General features: G+C 41.3%; 1 protein-coding gene across 1 annotated transcript in view; it reads left to right on the top strand.

The window, feature by feature from the left end:
• Window positions 1-18,354, top strand: part of POLQ (DNA polymerase theta) — a 444,612-nt gene that overhangs the window by 53,331 nt on the left and 372,927 nt on the right. The window contains exons 10-11 of the mRNA XM_053705140.1: window positions 65-207; window positions 1,022-1,217. Of these exons, the coding sequence (XP_053561115.1) occupies window positions 65-207; window positions 1,022-1,217 (339 nt within the window). The remainder of the gene's footprint in view (window positions 1-64; window positions 208-1,021; window positions 1,218-18,354) is intronic.

Raw genomic sequence — 18,354 nt, 5'->3', positions numbered from 1 at the left:
TTTAATATATTGACTTCATTGTTGCTTTAGTTTTTAATTACGGACTTTGCTTTGCTGTTTGCAGGTGAGAGCATCCTCGTATGTAAAAATACTGAACGGTCCAAGGGCATAAGTCTTCTTCAGGGGTCACTAAAGCCCGTCCACAGCTGCTTACTTAGAAAAGAGGGTATGGGGGTTACGGGAAGCATGATACGTGCAATTCTTGAGGTGAGCCACTAAAAAAAAATCTGCCTTCTTTTATACATTTCCTCCAAAATGTTTTTAAAGGGACACTGAACCCAAATTTTTTCTTTTGTGATTCAGATAGAGCATGAAATTTTAAGCAACTTTGTAATTTACTCCTATTATCAAATGTTCCTTATTCTCTTGGTATCTTTATTTGAAATGCAAGAATGTAAGTTTAGATGCCGGCCCATTTTTGGTAAACAACCTAGGTTGTCCTTGCTGATTGGTGGATAAATTTATCCACCAATTAAAAACTGCTGTCCAGAGTGCTGAACCAAGAAAAAAGATTAGATGCCTTCTTTTTTTATATAAAGATAGCAAGAGAACGAATAAACATTGATAATAGGAGTAAATTAGAAAGTTGCTTAAAATTGCATGCTCTATCTGAATCACGGGGGGGGGGGGGGGGAGAAGGAATTGTGCCCCTGATATGATGTACAAACAGTGTTATTGGGTCCTGCTGCTGGTTATGAGTTTCCAGCATATTATTGTGGCATCCCAAATGTTTCGCAACTACATTTCCCATGATACTCAGACAGCCTAAAATGTGTCTGAGCATCATGGGATAAGTAATTCCAAAACATCTGGGGTGCCAAGGTTGCTGACCCTGATCTAGTGTGCAGCATCCTGTAATCTTCCTGTCTTTTTGCCTCTTGTCTTATCTATTTATTGTACCCCATATAGCACTGTGGAATCTGTTGGCACATTACTAATAAGAATGTTGATTGTTTTGATAGCAATACCTTTCTACAGATGTGATCTTTAGTACACAGCAGTAATTAAGTCTGTGTTTCAGATCATAGTCGGGGGAGTGGCAGACACCCCAGAGGATGTTCGGATTTATGCCTCCTGCACCCTACTGGCTGCCACCATGAAGAGTGAAGGGTCCCAGGACAGTGAGCAGGAAGGGGGAGCCATTGAAGCCTGTGTGGAGTGGCTGTTGAAGAACGAGTTCATCCACATTTTGGAGGAAGATAGAGATGGAACCAAAGGTAAAAAAAATTATTTTGAGTTTGATAACGAACACCGGGGTGCTGAGCACTTACACATGGGTTAGTTTAGGAAATGCAGCATCTGATGTTAAATAAAACTAGTGGCTCAAATAGGAATGTGATAGATTCATCTGAGCTTGGTTTGTGGAAAATAACCAACTTGTACATTTTCTTGCCTTATATGGAAGTTAGAAATGCTGTGTCGTCTAGCAGGAATTGGTGCATTGTAACTCCGATTATTGCAGTTTATTGGACAACTATGCAGGGAGCACTGGCATCTAATAAACAGTTTTATTAATTGCTGCTTTGTCCATTAATCGTCTTGCTTTGTTATTGTTCTCCTAACATATGTTCTTTCTTTCCAATGACATGGAGAGTCCACAAATCCATTCTAATTACTAGTGGGATTTCAACTCCTGGCCAGCAGGAGGCGGCAAAGAACACCCCAGCAGAGCTGTTAAGTGTCACTTCCATTACCCATAATCCCCAGTCATTCTTTGCTTTGAACATCGGGAGGATGTGCGAAAATGGTGTCTGAAGATATTAATCCTGTTATGGGTACTTTCCCTGCAAGCAAGGATTGGGGCTATGCTGTGTCCATGTTATTCTCTGTAGTAAGAGTAATGGTGGCTTTTGGCAGTAGGAATGCGGCGATGTGGCCCTTGCTTTATTTCTAACACCAATGCTACCCCTTTTACAGAAAACTAGGGTTGATTTTGATATCCATTATATTATGACTATAGTATGATGTTAGATATATACTAGGTTACAAAATTATTATTTATTATCTCAGTAGTAACCTCCTGTAAAATATTGGTGTACTTATCTCTGCAGTTACCAACCAATTATGTTGTATATCTTTGTAATTATAAATATTAATAATTAATATCAATTTCCTTCTTAATGGGAGGAGAGTCCACAGCTTCATTCGTTACTTGTGGGAATTAAGAACCTGGCCACCAGGAGGAGGCAAAGACACCCCAGCCAAAGGCTTGAATACCTCCCCCACTCCCCTCATCCCCCAGTCATTCTTTGCCTTTCGTCACAGGAGGTTGGCAGAGAAGTGTCGAAAGATTCGGAGTAGTCTCTTATGGAGGGTAGTACTCTTCGGAATGGGACTGGAGTTTTAAGTAGGCCTGTCAGCCTCTCAGTGAGAGCATGGATGAAAGTTAGAGTCCAGAGATGCAGGGAGAGCCTTTCTGCAAAACCATCCCGACTCATATTAACAGCTCCATAAGCAATCGGCGTTGACGAGTTTCGCTGCCAGCATGCATATAATATTCTTTATTGTGTTTTATGCTGCGACATGTGTGAGATGAGGCTCTGTCAATGTGTGAACAGTCAGGTTTCCTTAGGGAGATATCGACGCAGCCTTTTTTTGCGTGTTTTCTCTTTAGTGCAGGGGCGATCCTGCTTGGCACTCCATGTGACCGGGTGTGGCCTCTTTTTAACTTCCTCTTTCTTGAACCGGCAGTTTCTCTGTGGTCCAGGTCATAGGAGGTGGTGAGTGCCCTGGCCATTAGGGTATGAAGGTGCTATTTAATTTCTATCTAGTCCGTAACAAAGGCGCAAGCTATGGAGGACTCTGATCTTTAGCCAAATCTAATACCTGTGTTTATTGTGAGGAGGTTCCGGTTGATCCTCCTGCTCAACTATGTTCCACATGCTTTGATAAAATTGGAATATCTAAAAAGAATGATATTTAGTACAACTTAGCTGCCCACCTCTGAGGGTACTCCGTCCTGCGAGGTGCGTTCCCTACATTCATCTCCGATTACACATGCAGCTCCTCAGGACACTACTAATCCTCCCTCGAAAGGGGCCCTTTGGCCGCCAGATTTCGCTGATCAGTAACAAACGGCGGTCTCTGCGGCCTTCAGTGCCTAACCATGCCCTGCTAAGCGCAAGCGAAAGGTGAAACATAGCTATCCGTCCCAGGGGTCATCTACTCCATTGGATGTCTCTGACAGATTATCCGCCGAAGACGACTCCGACTCTTCGGAGGACGCTCTTTCTATGTCGGAATTGGCAACGTCTAGACTTCCGGCTGCGGAGGAGCCAGACTTTAAGTTTAAGATGGAGCATTTGAGCTTTCTGCTGAAAGAGGTCATTGCTTTGTTAGAACTTCTGGAACCGAAACTGCCGTAGGAACCTTTGATTCCTAAGCTAGATAGGGTTTACGAGGACAGGGTGGTGCCTCAGACCTTCCCGGTCCCTGTTAAGATAGCTAATATTATTAAGAACGAATGGGAGAAACTTGGCTAGTCCTTTTCTCCCTCTACTTCTTTTTAAAAACCGTTCCCCGTTCTGGACTCTCAGCTTGAGCTGTGGGTGGCTATATCCACGCTCGCTAAGCACACAACTATCCCGCTCGAAAATAGCTCTTCGTTCAAGGAGCCCATGGATAAAAAAATTGGAATCCATGTTGAGAAAGATGTTTCAGCTCACTGGGTTTGTTTTTCAACCAGCAGCGGCGGTCACTGCGGTGGCTGGAGCTGCTACCTACTGGTGTGATGCTTTGTCAGCTATGGTCGAGGTGGAGACTCCCCTTGAGGAGATACAGGAACTAATTAAGGCCTTAAGGGTAGCTAATTCATCTGTGATGCAAACATGCAGATTATTCGCCTGAATGCCAAGACATCAGGTTTTTCTGTTCTAGCCCGTAGGGCTCTGTGGTTAAAGTCGTGGTCTGCTGATTTCAGGGGAAGGTTCTTTTTGGTCCAGCCCTGGACTCTATTATATCCACGGTCGTGGGAGGGAAGGGTGCTTTCCTACCGCAGGATAAGAAGAATAAGCCTAAGGGTTCTACTTTTCGTCCCTATCGTTCGGACAAGTACCAATGCCAGCAGCCTGCTGCAAAAACCGAGCAGTCGAAGGGATCTTGGAAACCAGCTCAATCTTGAAACAAAGCCAAGCAGCGCAAGAAGCCTACCGAGACAAAATTGGCATGAGGGGGCGGCCCCCGATCCGTCTTTGGATCGTGTAGGGGGCAGACTATCTCTTCTTGCAGAGGATTGGATGAGAGATATTAAGGACCCGTGGGTTCTGGAGGTCATTGCCGAGGGTTACAGGATAGGGTTCAAGACTCATCCTCCCAGGGGCAGATTCCTCCTGTCAAACCTATCATCAAGACCAGAGAAGAGAGACACCTTTCTAGAGTGCATGAGGGATCTCTCCTCTCTTGGAGTAATCGTACTAGTACCTCTAGCAGAAAGAGGTCTGGGGGTATTATTCAAACCTTTGTCGAGGTCCCAAAGAAGGGCACGTTTCGCCTGATTATAGATATAAAGTTGCCTTGGGAGTTCACCCTAGTCTACGTATTTCCACCGTTGCCACTTCTACCTTGAGAAGTGGCCTGCATCAAGCAAGAGCAATCTTCGGCTATTCTGATTGCTCCGTCGTGGCCGCGGAGGATGTAGTTTTTGGATCAGGTGTGTATGTCATCGTCTCCTCCATGGAGATTACCTTGTCGCAGGGATCTGCTGGTTCAGGGTCCCTTTCTACATCAAAATCTCGATTCTCTGAGGCTGACTGTGTGGAGACAAAACGCTTAGTCCTAGGCAAGAGAGGTTTTTCTGAGGGAGTGATTGATACTCTTCTTCAAGCCAGGAAACCGGTCACTCGTCGTATCTATCATAAGGTGTGGAGGACCTACTTGTCCTGGTGTGGGGAACGTGGATATCCCTGGCATAAGGTTAGGGTATCCAGGATCCTGTCCTTCCTCCAGGATGGGTTGGAGAAGGGACTTGCCGCCAGTTCCTTTAAAAGGACAGATTTCGGCTTTATCTGTACTGTTACTCAAGAGGCTTGCGGAGCTTCCTGATATTCAGTCCTTTGTTCAGGCTCTGTCCAGGATCCGGCCTGTCTTTAGAAATTCCGCTCCCCCTTGGAGCTTAAACTTGGTTCTTTAGGATTTTGCAGAGGTCTCTGTTTGAGCCTATGGATTCGCTTGACATTAAGATTCTTTCCTGGAAGGTTCTATTTCTACTGGCTATTGCATCGGCATGTAGAGTATCTGAGTTGGTGGCCTTGCAATATGAGCCTCCTTACCTGGTTTTTCACGCTGATAATGCTGTTCTTCTCACTGGGTTGGGATTTCTTCCAAAGGTTGTGTTGAATTGTAACATCAATCAGGAGATAGTAGTTCCTTCCTTGTGTCCTAACCCTTCTTCAAAGGAAAGTTTGCTTCCGAATTTGGATGTGGTTCGAGCCTTGCAGTTCTATCTTCAGGCCACGAAAGATTTCAGGCAGACTTCGTCTTTATTTGTTGTGTATTTGGGAAAGCGCAAGGGACAGAGGGCCTCCTCCACTTCCCTATCTTTTTGGTTGAGGAGCATTATTCGCTTGGCCTATGAGACAGCTGGACATAAGCCTCCTCAGAGGATTACGGCTTACTCAACTAGGGCTGTGGCCTCTTCATGGGCCTTTAAGAATGAGGCCTCTATGGAGCAGATTTGTAAGGGGGCTACTTGGTCCACGTCTCCCGCCCATTTTCTCTGGTGGGCGGACCTAAATTTAATTTTATTCTTCTGGCACCATTTTATACCCTGATATTTCTCCTACTGTTCCTTGTTCTCTTGGCAGAATGACTGGGGGATGAGGGGAGTGGGGGAGGTATTTAAGCCTTTAGCTGGGGTGTCTTTGCCTCCTCCTGGTGGCCAGGTTCTTAATTCCCACAAGTAATGAATGAAGCTGTGAACTCTCCTCCCACAGATGGAAATGAAATGATCAGGTAAGCATAATTTATGTTATAAAACTGTCAGAGATATCTACAATTAATATAGCAGAAATTTTGTCAATACACTTCAGTGAGATCTCTTTGGTGTACTCCAAAATATCACTATATAGATATCTATACATTTGACACAGATTATTAATTAATTATACACGCTTATTCTGTACTCTTATTTCTATACAAAGCAAATCATAAAATATATCTCTAAAAATTAACCTTATTCACAATGAATCACTTATTGAAATACCACAAATGAGAATACCAGAACAGTCTTTAATTAGCCAAAAATTCTAATATCAGAATATGGACTGTTAATTTAACAGTGCTTAATTAAAAATATAAGATAACTTCACACAAATCTTACTAAATCTAAGATAACTTTCAGGAAATTATAATTAAACTACACTATTTAGCCCGCAAATGGTTCTATATAACTTCAATTAAAACACCAGAAATTGTGTATATTATTAATGCAACAGTGAATTATATGCCAATATATCTGACCGGGAATAACCTTTTATTTAGCCACAATAAAACAAATTCTAAAATATATCTCAAACTGTAATTAACTTATGACATTAAAATACAAAAATGCTTCCTAAACATTAATACTTAACACCAGTATACTTTATCAGATAACCAGTTTGAAAGTTTTCTGCTTTTTCAGATAGATCCGTTCACCATCATATGAGTGGTATTGCAATAATGAAATTTAAAAAGGTTAGCCCAATTTTGCTTTCTAGAGACTGTGTCCACGGCAGCAAAGTTTAAGTCCCTCAGTCAGCAGCATCCCCTTTTTTTCTTTTGCATGCGACTTTTATCAAGGGATAAAGTCCACCTCTATTCTGTAATCATTGGTTAACCTTTTGAATACACTCTATCTGTGCTGTCTTTCCATTGGCCATACGAAGCTAAACAATTAATTGGTTATTTGAGAAGGCATATGGTTATTTGATACTACAATCCCCTTTGGTTGCAATTCTCGCATTAACCACTGGAGGGCAACATGAGCAGGAAAACTGCTTTAGCGCAATAATGTTTAGCTAAATGCATCTTTTAATAATTTAACATATATGGGACCAATTAATGCCATTCAATCTGAGCATTTTCATGCTAAATATATATATATATATATATATATATATATATATATATATATATATATATATATATATATATATATATATATATATATATATATATATATATATATATATATATATATATATATATATATATATATTCCTACAATATTTTAACAGATGTGTTTAAAAATCTATTTTTATGAGGGACTAGTAGTGTAGACCAATAATAAACATATGTATATCTGACTTGTTTTGTATATCAGTTCATTTGATATACTGGTACATATTTCCCAGTCACCATCTTATATCATATATAGATGAGCATTATGGGTACCGGTATTTATTAAAGGGACACTGAACCCAAATTTTTTCTTTCATGATTCAGATAGTGCATGCAGTTTTAAGCAACTTTCTAACTTGCTCCTATTATCACTTTTTCTTCGTTCTCTTGCTATCTTTATTTGAAAAAGAAGCTTTTTTTTGGTTTAGAACTCTGGACAGAACTTTTTTATTGGTGGATGAATTTATCCACCAATCGGCAAGGACAACCCAGGTTGTTTACCAAAAATGAGCCGGCATCTAAACTTACATTCTTGCATTTCAAATAAAGATAGCAAGAGAATGAAGAAAAATTGATAATAGGAGTAAATTAGAAAGTTACTTAAAATGTTATGCTCTATCTGAATCACGAAATAAAAAATTTGGGTTCAATGTCCCTTTAATATATGCCTCAACAGTGTTTAAGACATGGGCTCAAAATCTATGATGCATTTATATGATAACTTATAGTATCTGTACTTATTTAGAAATCTCATTGTCACGTAATACAGTTAGTTAACATTCAAAACATGGTGTGAAATATTTAATACAGCAGACACTCATCTAATATAGTTTATTTTTCAGATCAATATTTATATATCAATATTTCTCTTGTTAAGTGTATCCAGTCCACGGATCATCCATTACTTATGGGATATTAACTCCTCCCCAACAGGAAGTGCAAGAGGATTCACCCAGCAGAGCTGCTATATAGCTCCTCCCCTAACTGCCATTACCAGTCATTCTCTTGCACCCAACGAATAGATAGGATGTGTGAGAGGACTGTGGTGATTATACTTAGTTTCATACCTTCAATCAAAAGTTTGTTATTTTATAATAGCACCGGAGTGTGTTATTCCTTCTCTGGTAGAATTTGAAGAAGAATCTACCTGAGTTTTTCTATGATTTTAGCCGGAGTAGTTAAGATCATATTGCTGTTTCTCGGCCATCTGAGGAGAGGTAAACTTCAGATCAGGGGACAGCGGGCAGATTAATCTGCAAAGAGGTATGTAGCAGCTTATTATTTTCTGACAATGGAATTAATGAGAAAATTCTGCCATACCGATATAATGTAAACTCAGCCTTAAATGCAGTAGCAGCAACTGGTATCAGGCTGTCATGTATGTATATTTTACACTTCAGTATTCTGGGGAATGGCACTTCACTGGAATTATACTGTATGCATAAAACTTTAGCCTAATTTGCAGGGACTAGCAACAGGCTTTTTAATAACACTCAATTTATTAATGTTAAACGTTTTTTGCTGGCATGTAAAATTGTTTAATTTTCTGAGGTACTGGGTGAAAAAATGTTTTGGGCACTATTTTTTTTCCACTTGGCAGTCGTTTTATTTAATTTATGACAGTTTACTGATCTCTCTCACTGTTAGCTATCAGGGTTAGTTATCCTTTGCTAATGGGAGCAATCCTTTGCTAAAATTGTGTTTTTTACAAAGATTTGATGCTATAACTTTTCAGTTTATTAATTTTCAACTGTCATAACTTTTTCTGTGCTTCTTATAGGCACAGTACGTTTTCATATTATAGTAAATTACTTGAAAAGTATTTCCAAGTTGCTAGTTTATTTGCTAGTATGTTAAACATGTCTGATTCAGAGGAAGATATCTGTGCTATATGTGCTAAGCCAAAGTGGAGCCCAATAGAAATTTATGTACTAACTGTATTGATGCTACTTTAAATAAAAGTCAATCTGTACAAATTGAACATATTTCACCAAACAACGAGGGGAGAGTTATGCCGACTAACTCGCCTCACGTGTCAGTACCTGCATCTCCCGCTCGGGAGGTGCGTGATATTGTAGCGCCGAGTACATCTGGGCGGCCATTACAAATCACATTACAGGATATGGCTACTGTTATGACTGAAGTTTTGGCTAAATTACCAGAACTAAGAGGTAAGCGTGATCACTCTGGGGTGAGAACAGAGTGCGCTGATAATATTAGGGCCATGTCAGACACTGCGTCACAATTTGCAGAACATGAGGACGGAGAGCTTCATTCTGCGGGTGACGGTTCTGATCCAAACAAACTGGATTCAGATATTTTAAATTTAAGCTGGAAAACCTCCGTGTATTACTAGGGGAGGTGTTAGCGGCTCTGAATGATTGTAACACAGTTGCAATACCAGAGAAAATGTGTAGGTTGGATAAATATTTTGCGGTACCCGGCGAGTACTGACGTTTTTCCTATACCTAAGAGACTTACTGAAATTGTTACTAAGGAGTGGGATAGACCCGGTGTGCCGTTCTCACCCCCTCCGATATTTAGAAAGATGTTTCCAATAGACGCCACCACACGGGACTTATGGCAAACGGTCCCTAAGGTGGAGGGAGCAGTTTCTACTTTAGCTAAGCGTACCACTATCCCGGTGGAGGATAGCTGTGCCTTTTCAGATCCAATGGATAAAAAGTTAGAGGGTTACCTTAAGAAAATGTTTGTTCAACAAGGTTTTATATTGCAACCTCTTGCATGCATTGCGCCTGTCACGGCTGCAGCAGCATTTTGGTTTGAGTCTCTGGAAGAGACACTTGAATCGGCTCCATTAGATGAGATTACACACAAGCTTAAAGCCCTTAAGTTAGCTAACTCATTTATTTCAGATGCCGTAGTACATTTAACTAAACTTACGGCTAAGAATTCCGGATTCGCCATTCAGGCACGCAGAGCACTGTGGCTAAAATCCTGGTCAGCTGACGTTACTTCTAAATCTAAATTGCTTAATATACCTTTCAAAGGGCAGACCTTATTCGGGCCCGGGTTGAAAGAAATTATCGCTGACATTACAGGAGGTAAAGGCCATGCCCTGCCTCAAGACAGAGCCAAACCTAAGGCTAGACAGTCTAATTTTCGTTCCTTTCGTAATTTCAAAGCAGGAGCAGCATCAACTTCCTCTGCACCAAAACAGGAAGGAGCTGTTGCTCGCTACAGACAAGGCTGGAGACCTAACCAGTCCTGGAACAAGGGCAAGCAGGCCAGGAAACCTGCTGCTGCCCCTAAGACAGCATGAATCGAGGGCCCCCGATCCGGGAACGGATCTAGTGGGGGGCAGACTTTCTCTCTTCGCCCAGGCTTGGGCAAGAGATGTCCAGGATCCCTGGGCGTTAGAGATCATATCTCAGGGATACCTTCTAGACTTCAAATTCTCTCCCCCAAGAGGGAGATTTCATCTGTCAAGGTTGTCAACAAACCAAATAAAGAAAGAGGCGTTTCTACGCTGCATACAAGATCTTTTATTAATGGGAGTGATCCATCCGGTTCCGCGGTCGGAACAAGGACAAGGGTTTTACTCAAATCTGTTTGTGGTTCCCAAAAAAGAGGGAACTTTCAGGCCAATCTTGGATTTAAAGATCCTAAACAAATTCCTAAGAGTTCCATCGTTCAAAATGGAAACTATTCGGACAATTTTACCCATGATCCAAAAGGGTCAGTACATGACCACAGTGGATTTAAAGGATGCTTACCTTCACATACCGATTCACAAAGATCTTTACCGGTATCTAAGGTTTGCCTTTCTAGACAGGCATTACCAGTTTGTAGCTCTTCCATTCGGATTGGCTACGGCTCCGAGAATCTTCACAAAGGTTCTGGGTGCTCTTCTGGCGGTACTAAGACCGCGAGGAATTGCGGTAGCTCCGTACCTAGACGACATTCTGATACAAGCTTCAAGCTTTCAAACTACCAAGTCTCATACAGAGTTAGTACTGGCATTTCTAAGGTCGCATGGATGGAAGGTGAACGAAAAGAAGAGTTCTCTCTTTCCACTCACAAGAGTTCCCTTCTTGGGGACTCTTATAGATTCTGTAGAAATGAAGATTTACCTGACAGAAGACAGGTTAACAAAGCTTCAAAATGCATGCCGTGTCCTTCATTCCATTCAACACCCGTCAGTAGCTCAATGCATGGAGGTGATCGGCTTAATGGTAGCAGCAATGGACATAGTACCCTTTGCACGCCTACATCTCAGACCGCTGCAATTGTGCATGCTAAGTCAGTGGAATGGGGATTACTCAGACTTGTCCCCTACTCTGAATCTGGATCAAGAGACCAGAAATTCTCTTCTATGGTGGCTTTCTCGGCCACATCTGTCCAGGGGGATGCCATTCAGCAGGCCGGACTGGACAATTGTAACAACAGACGCCAGCCTACTAGGTTGGGGTGCTGTCTGGAATTCTCTGAAGGCTCAGGGACAATGGAATCAGGAGGAGAGTCTCCTACCAATAAACATTCTGGAATTGAGAGCAGTTCTCAATGCCCTTCTGGCTTGGCCCCAGTTAACAACTCGGGGGTTCATCAGGTTTCAGTCGGACAACATCACGACTGTAGCTTACATCAACCATCAGGGAGGGACAAGAAGCTCCCTAGCAATGATGGAAGTATCAAAGATAATTCGCTGGGCAGAGTCTCACTCTTGCCACCTGTCAGCAATCCACATCCCGGGAGTGGAGAACTGGGAGGCGGATTTCTTAAGTCGTCAGACTTTTCATCCGGGGGAGTGGGAACTTCATCCGGAGGTCTTTGCCCAAATACTTCGACGTTGGGGCAAACCAGAGATCGATCTCATGGCGTCTCGACAGAACGCCAAGCTTCCTCGTTACGGGTCCAGATCCAGGGATCCGGGAGCGGTTCTGATAGATGCTTTGACAGCACCTTGGACCTTCGGGATGGCTTATGTGTTTCCACCCTTCCCGATGCTTCCTCGATTGATTGCCAGAATCAAACAGGAGAGAGCATCAGTGATTCTAATAGCGCCTGCATGGCCACGCAGGACTTGGTATGCAGATCTAGTGGACATGTCATCCTGTCCACCTTGGTCGCTACCTCTGAAACAGGACCTTCTGATCCAGGGTCCCTTCAAACATCAAAATCTAATTTCTCTGAAGCTGACTGCTTGGAAATTGAACGCTTGATTTTATCAAAACGTGGTTTTTCTGAGTCAGTTATTGATACCTTAATACAGGCTAGGAAGCCTGTTACCAGAAAGATTTACCATAAGATATGGCGCAAATACTTATATTGGTGCGAATCCAAGAGTTACTCATGGAGTAAGGTTAGGATTCCGAGGATATTGTCTTTTCTACAAGAAGGTTTAGAAAAGGGTTTATCCGCTAGTTCCTTAAAGGGACAGATTTCAGCTCTGTCCATTCTTTTACACAAACGTCTGTCAGAAGTTCCGGACGTTCAAGCTTTTTGTCAGGCTTTAGCTAGGATCAAGCCTGTGTTTAAAACTGTTGCTCCACCATGGAGTTTGAACTTAGTTCTTAATGTTTTACAGGGGGTTCCGTTTGAACCCCTTCATTCCATTGATATCAAGTTGTTATCTTGGAAAGTTCTGTTTTTAATGGCGATTTCCTTGGCTCGAAGAGTCTCTGAGTTATCTGCCTTACATTGTGATTCTCCTTATCCTTATGATTTTTCATTCAGACAAGGTAGTTCTGCGTACTAAACCTGGGTTCCTACCTAAGGTGGTCACTAACAGGAATATCAATCAAGAGATTGTGGTTCCATCTTTGTGTCCTAATCCTTCTTCGAAAAAGGAACGTCTGCTACACAATCTAGATGTAGTCCGTGCCCTGAAATTTTATCTACAGGCAACTAAGGATTTTCGACAAACGTCTTCCCTGTTTGTCGTTTATTCTGGTCAGAGGAGAGGTCAAAAAGCTTCGGCTACCTCTCTCTCCTTTTGGCTTCGTAGCATAATACGGTTAGCCTATGAGACTGCTGGACAGCAGCCTCCTGAAAGAATTACAGCACATTCTACTAGAGCTGTGGCTTCCACTTGGGCCTTTAAGAATGAGGCTTCTGTTGAACAGATTTGCAAGGCTGCAACTTGGTCTTCTCTTCATACTTTTTCCAAATTTTCCAAATTTGACACTTTTGCTTCTTCGGAGGCTGTTTTTGGGAGAAAGGTTCTTCAGGCAGTGGTTCCTTCCGTATAAAGAGCCTGCCTGTCCCTCCCGTCATCCGTGTACTTTAGCTTTGGTATTGGTATCCCATAAGTAATGGATGATCCGTGGACTGGATACACTTAACAAGAGAAAACATAATTTATGCTTACCTGATAAATTTATTTCTCTTGTAGTGTATCCAGTCCACGGCCCGCCCTGTCACTTTAAGGCAGGTAATTTTTCCATTAAACTACAGTCACCACTGCACCCTATGGTTTTCCTTTCTCTGCATGTTTTCGGTCGAATGACTGGTAATGGCAGTTAGGGGAGGAGCTATATAGCAGCTCTGCTGGGTGAATCCTCTTGCACTTCCTGTTGGGGAGGAGTTAATATCCCATAAGTAATGGATGATCCGTGGACTGGATACACTACAAGAGAAATAAATTTATCAGGTAAGCATAAATTATGTTTTTTAATATGACCTCAGTGTAAATGAAATATTTGAATATTATACAGTTCATATAGATGAATTTCTAACTTCTTTTACTATTAATAGTTCAATTAAATTAATAATAATAAATAATTAAATTAAAAGACTTTTCTTAGATACCTTTACCTCAGACGATATATATAATTTAGTCTTTGGAAGCTGTTCCTAGGATATCCTCTACCACCTGTGGAAAGGAAAAAGAGCAAGAATCAGGTGGAGGACAGAAACCCCCCCAATTATGGTGTAGTAAAGTAATCGCACCCAGGAATAATCCAATACATGGGCATAGAAAGGAAGCTGCTAATTAGGTAACTGCCTGCAGCTAGCAAGCAGGGGGGGAGCTAAAGAGCCAGCTAGAGCAGACCGCAGGATTCAGCCATCCATACACAAACCCAGAGCACACCAGTGGCTCAGGAGGATAGGCAAATGGCCAAGAACTGGACGTTCCACGGTCAACTTTGTGTGTACAAAAGGCGAGAAGCCGCCGACCGTGGCACACGGCGTTGTTTGATTGCTTGTGACCATCCATCTTCCTCAGGGTTTTCAATGGTGTTCAGTTCTGGAGATTGGGCTGGCCCTTACAGGGTTTTGATCTGGTGGTCCTCCATCCACACCTTGAGAGACCTGGCTGTGTAGCATAGAAAATTGTCCTGCTCTAAAAGCTAATCCTCAGAGTTGGGAAACCTTGTCAGAACAGAAGGAAGCAAGTTTTCTTCCAGGATAACCTTGTACTACATGGCTTGATTCATGTCTCCTTCACAAAGAAAAATATGCCCAGGTCCTCTTCTCTGATGAATCCAATTTTCAGCTGTGCACAACACCCAGTCCTCTAATGGTTAGACGGAGACCTAGAAAGAGGCCTACAAGCCACAGTGTCTCGCACCCACTGTGACATTTGGTGGAGGATTGGTGATCTTGTGCTTTAGCAAGGAATCTGGCAGATTTATGCATGTGCTAAGTGTCACGTTTTATCTCCCATGGTGTCACCAGTAGCTGGTGCATTCGCTTTAGACAACTGTTTACACAAAGACAAAACCGTATCAATAGTTGGTTGTGTGGACATCAAAGGGACAGTTTACCCCAATTTCTTTCCTATGGCATGGACAGTCCACAACGTAATTCCAATTACTAGTGGTGGCTTTTAGCAGTTTGAAGGCGCTGAGGTGGTCTTTGCTTTACTTCTAACACTTTTGCTACCTCTTTACAGAAAGCCAGGGTTGGTTACTCTGTTCTTTCTTTTGTTACAGGTCCCTTACAGGGAGTAGAGTACCGGTCACATCTTAGTAGCTGTTATCTGCTCTGCAGCTGGTTCCACAGGTAAGTGCCCTTTGCCTTCTAGGTACTGAAGGTCAGCACTTTTGAGGTTTTCCCTCAAGTAGATATATTTTGGGACATAGTTTTCCTTAAATGTTAAGGGTATAATTTGGGCAGCATTATTGGCACTTTTTGTGTTAATAGATTATACATTGATTTTACACACAGTGAGAGTTTTAAGGGGTTAATGGAGAGTTCGCTTGGCTCAAGGTACCCAAGGGATCTTTACTTTCCCCTTACCTTGTTGGATTTATTAGTGGGATAAGCAGAATATAGTTTGAGGAAAATTTTATGAGCATACTCAAAAGATTTTATTATTTAGAGCCATTTGTGTTTCGCGCACTTTTACTAGTGGCGCAGTTTTCACTTTTGCTTGCCACTCACGTGACGTCTGCATTTCCATTATTACGGAGCGGAGCTTCGTGTTTGTCTGTGTCGGCTTGCGGCTTTTCTCACAATCGTCTGCTTAAAGAAGAGAAGATCTCTGCTGAAGAATCTCGCTTCCTCTTATTAGTGGGATAATCAATCCGTTTACGGTAGGACCCTCAGGCAGTCTGAGGTTGCTTCTTAAGGAACTTATTTCTTTTGAGCTGTATGTTTAGTGAATAAAGTTTGGTAAAAATTTGGGGCTTTATTGATTTTTATCTGGTTAAAATTATTTTAATTATCTGCATTCTAATGTGTCATTTTTTTTTTTAGTTGGATCTGCTTCTGTAAGCTATGGACTCAGAACAGGATCAATCTAATTCCATGAATAAATGTTTACTTTGTTTAGAGGCCCAAATTGTCCTTCCTATGCAGTTCTGTTCCTCATGTTTATCTAAAACTTTAAAATTTAAAGACAAGTTACTCCCTTCTGAGCCAAGTGTCTCTCAGGATAATGCTGTTCGCGACATGCCTCAGCTTTCTTCTCAAACATCCCAAGCCTTAGTTGTTTCTCATACTGTGCCTTCTGTGTCCTCTCAACCTCCTGGGGGTGTTTATTTACCTGGGGATTTTGCCACTCGGATTACTTCTGCAGTATCTGCTGCTTTGTTTGCTTTCCCTACTTCGGGTAAGCGTAAGAGGAAACTAAACATTTGTCTGCTAGCAAGGTTTCTGACTCTAAATTTGCACTGGTCAACCTTTCTCAGATGTCTGAGGAGGAGGATACTTCAGTAGCTTCTGAAGGTGAAATCGCAGACTCTGAAACTATATGGGAGAAACATCTTGTGAATCTAAAGAAGTTAATTTCAGATTTAAGCTTGAACATCTCTGGTTACTACTGAAGAAGGTTCTAGCTACTTTAGATGACTCTGAACCTTTGGTTGCTGTCAACCCTAAAAAGTCTTCTAAGCTTAACAGAGTTTGATTCTCCCTGTTTTGAGAATGGTTTTCCTGTTCCATACAAGATGTCTGAAATTATAACTCAGGAATGGAATAAGCCAGGAGTTTCTTTTTTCTTCTTCCCCTGTTTTTTTAAAAAGAGCTATCTCCACTCTAGCTAAAATAACTAACGTTTTTGTGTTGACATTATACGCTTGAGACAGGATTTCGGAAACGCGTTGCTTCTTTTTGGTGGAGTACGACCACCATAGTCTGAAGGTTCAGACTTTTCCTATCCTTCCGATCCTGGCTATTCAGCAAATGTTGATGGGTGTACGGTTGCTTGTTTCCAGACCCGGTTAGCCTACAACTTGGAGTGGAGCAGACTTCCTGAACTTTTATGGTACAACCTTTGCATAAGTTCTCTGTCTGTAATTTCAGCAAACCAACTACACGCAGCAGTTCATCTACATGCTGCATCACAGACTTTGGAGTTCTATTTGTTGAGCACTTTAAGAACGTTATGTGTATGGACAGCACTTTGCTTAAAGAAACTTGCAGGATGAGGTTTTTTTATTATTTATCTGAATAATCCTCTGGCTGTGCTGTTTAACCATTTGTGCTTTCTAACCATTTGCAAAATCTGGCTTATGTTTGCTTGTGCCTTTTAACTACTTATGATATCAACAATTTGTGTTTTCTAAACTTTTTTTTTTATTTTTATATTTTTTTGTGTCATTTCTATAATTTTTTTATTTTTGTGTGTTTATAGCTATTAAATTTGTATTATATATATATATATATATATATATATATATATATATATTTATATATCCTTTTTAATTTTAAATATCTTCATTATACATATCCGCCATATTTTGTCTTTAGCTCTGATATCATTTATTTTGATTTCAAGCGCAAAGAGTTTTTTCTTTACTTTTAGCTATTTAAATTATATTGGGGATTTCTATTTAACTTTTTGCTTACAATTTTGGCAAATATATTTCAGCGCTTTTTCCTCCCCCAGTTTCTTGTATTGGATACGTGATGTCCCAGATCCGTGGGCCGTGGACATAGTATCACAGGGTTACAAAATAGGATTCAAGTCTCGCCCTCCAAGGAGCAGATTTCTTTCATGTAATTAACAAGAGTCCATGAGCTAGTGACGTATGGGATATACATTCCTACCAGGAGGGGCAAAGTTTCCCAAACCTTAAAATGCCTATAAATACACCCCTCACCACACCCACAAATCAGTTTTACAAACTTTGCCTCCAAGGGAGGTGGTGAAGTAAGTTTGTGCTAGATTCTACGTTGATATGCGCTCCGCAGCAAGTTGGAGCCCGGTTTTCCTCTCAGCGTGCAGTGAATGTCAGAGGGATGTGAAGAGAGTATTGCCTATTGAATGCAGTGATCTCCTTCTACGGGGTCTATTTCATAAGGTTCTCTGTTATCGGTCGTAGAGATTCATCTCTTACCTCCCTTTTCAGATCGACGATATACTCTTATATTTACCATTTCCTCTACTGATTCTCGTTTCAGTACTGGTTTGGCTTTCTACAAACATGTAGATGAGTGTCCTGGGGTAAGTAAGTCTTATTTTCTGTGACACTCTAAGCTATGGTTGGGCACTTTATTTATAAAGTTCTAAATATATGTATTCAAACATTTATTTGCCTTGACTCAGAATGTTCAACTTTCCTTATTTCCAGACAGTCAGTTTCATATTTGGGATTATGCTTTAAATTATCATATTTTTTCTTACCTCAAAAATTTGACTTTTTTCCCTGTGGGCTGTTAGGCTCGCGGGGGCTGAAAATGCTTCATTTTATTGCGTCATTCTTGGCGCGGACTTTTTTGGCGCAAAAATTCTTTTCCGTTTCCGGCGTCATACGTGTCGCCGGAAGTTGCGTCATTTTTGACGTTATTTTGCGCCAAAAATGTCGGCGTTCCGGATGTGGCGTCTTATTTGGCGCCAAAAAATAT

The sequence above is a fragment of the Bombina bombina genome, chromosome 3 (genome assembly GCF_027579735.1).
Source record: "Bombina bombina isolate aBomBom1 chromosome 3, aBomBom1.pri, whole genome shotgun sequence".
Taxonomy (NCBI): Eukaryota; Metazoa; Chordata; class Amphibia; order Anura; family Bombinatoridae; genus Bombina; species Bombina bombina.
The sequence above is the reverse complement of the archived record's forward strand: the minus strand, read 5'-3'. Positions and strand labels throughout refer to the sequence as shown.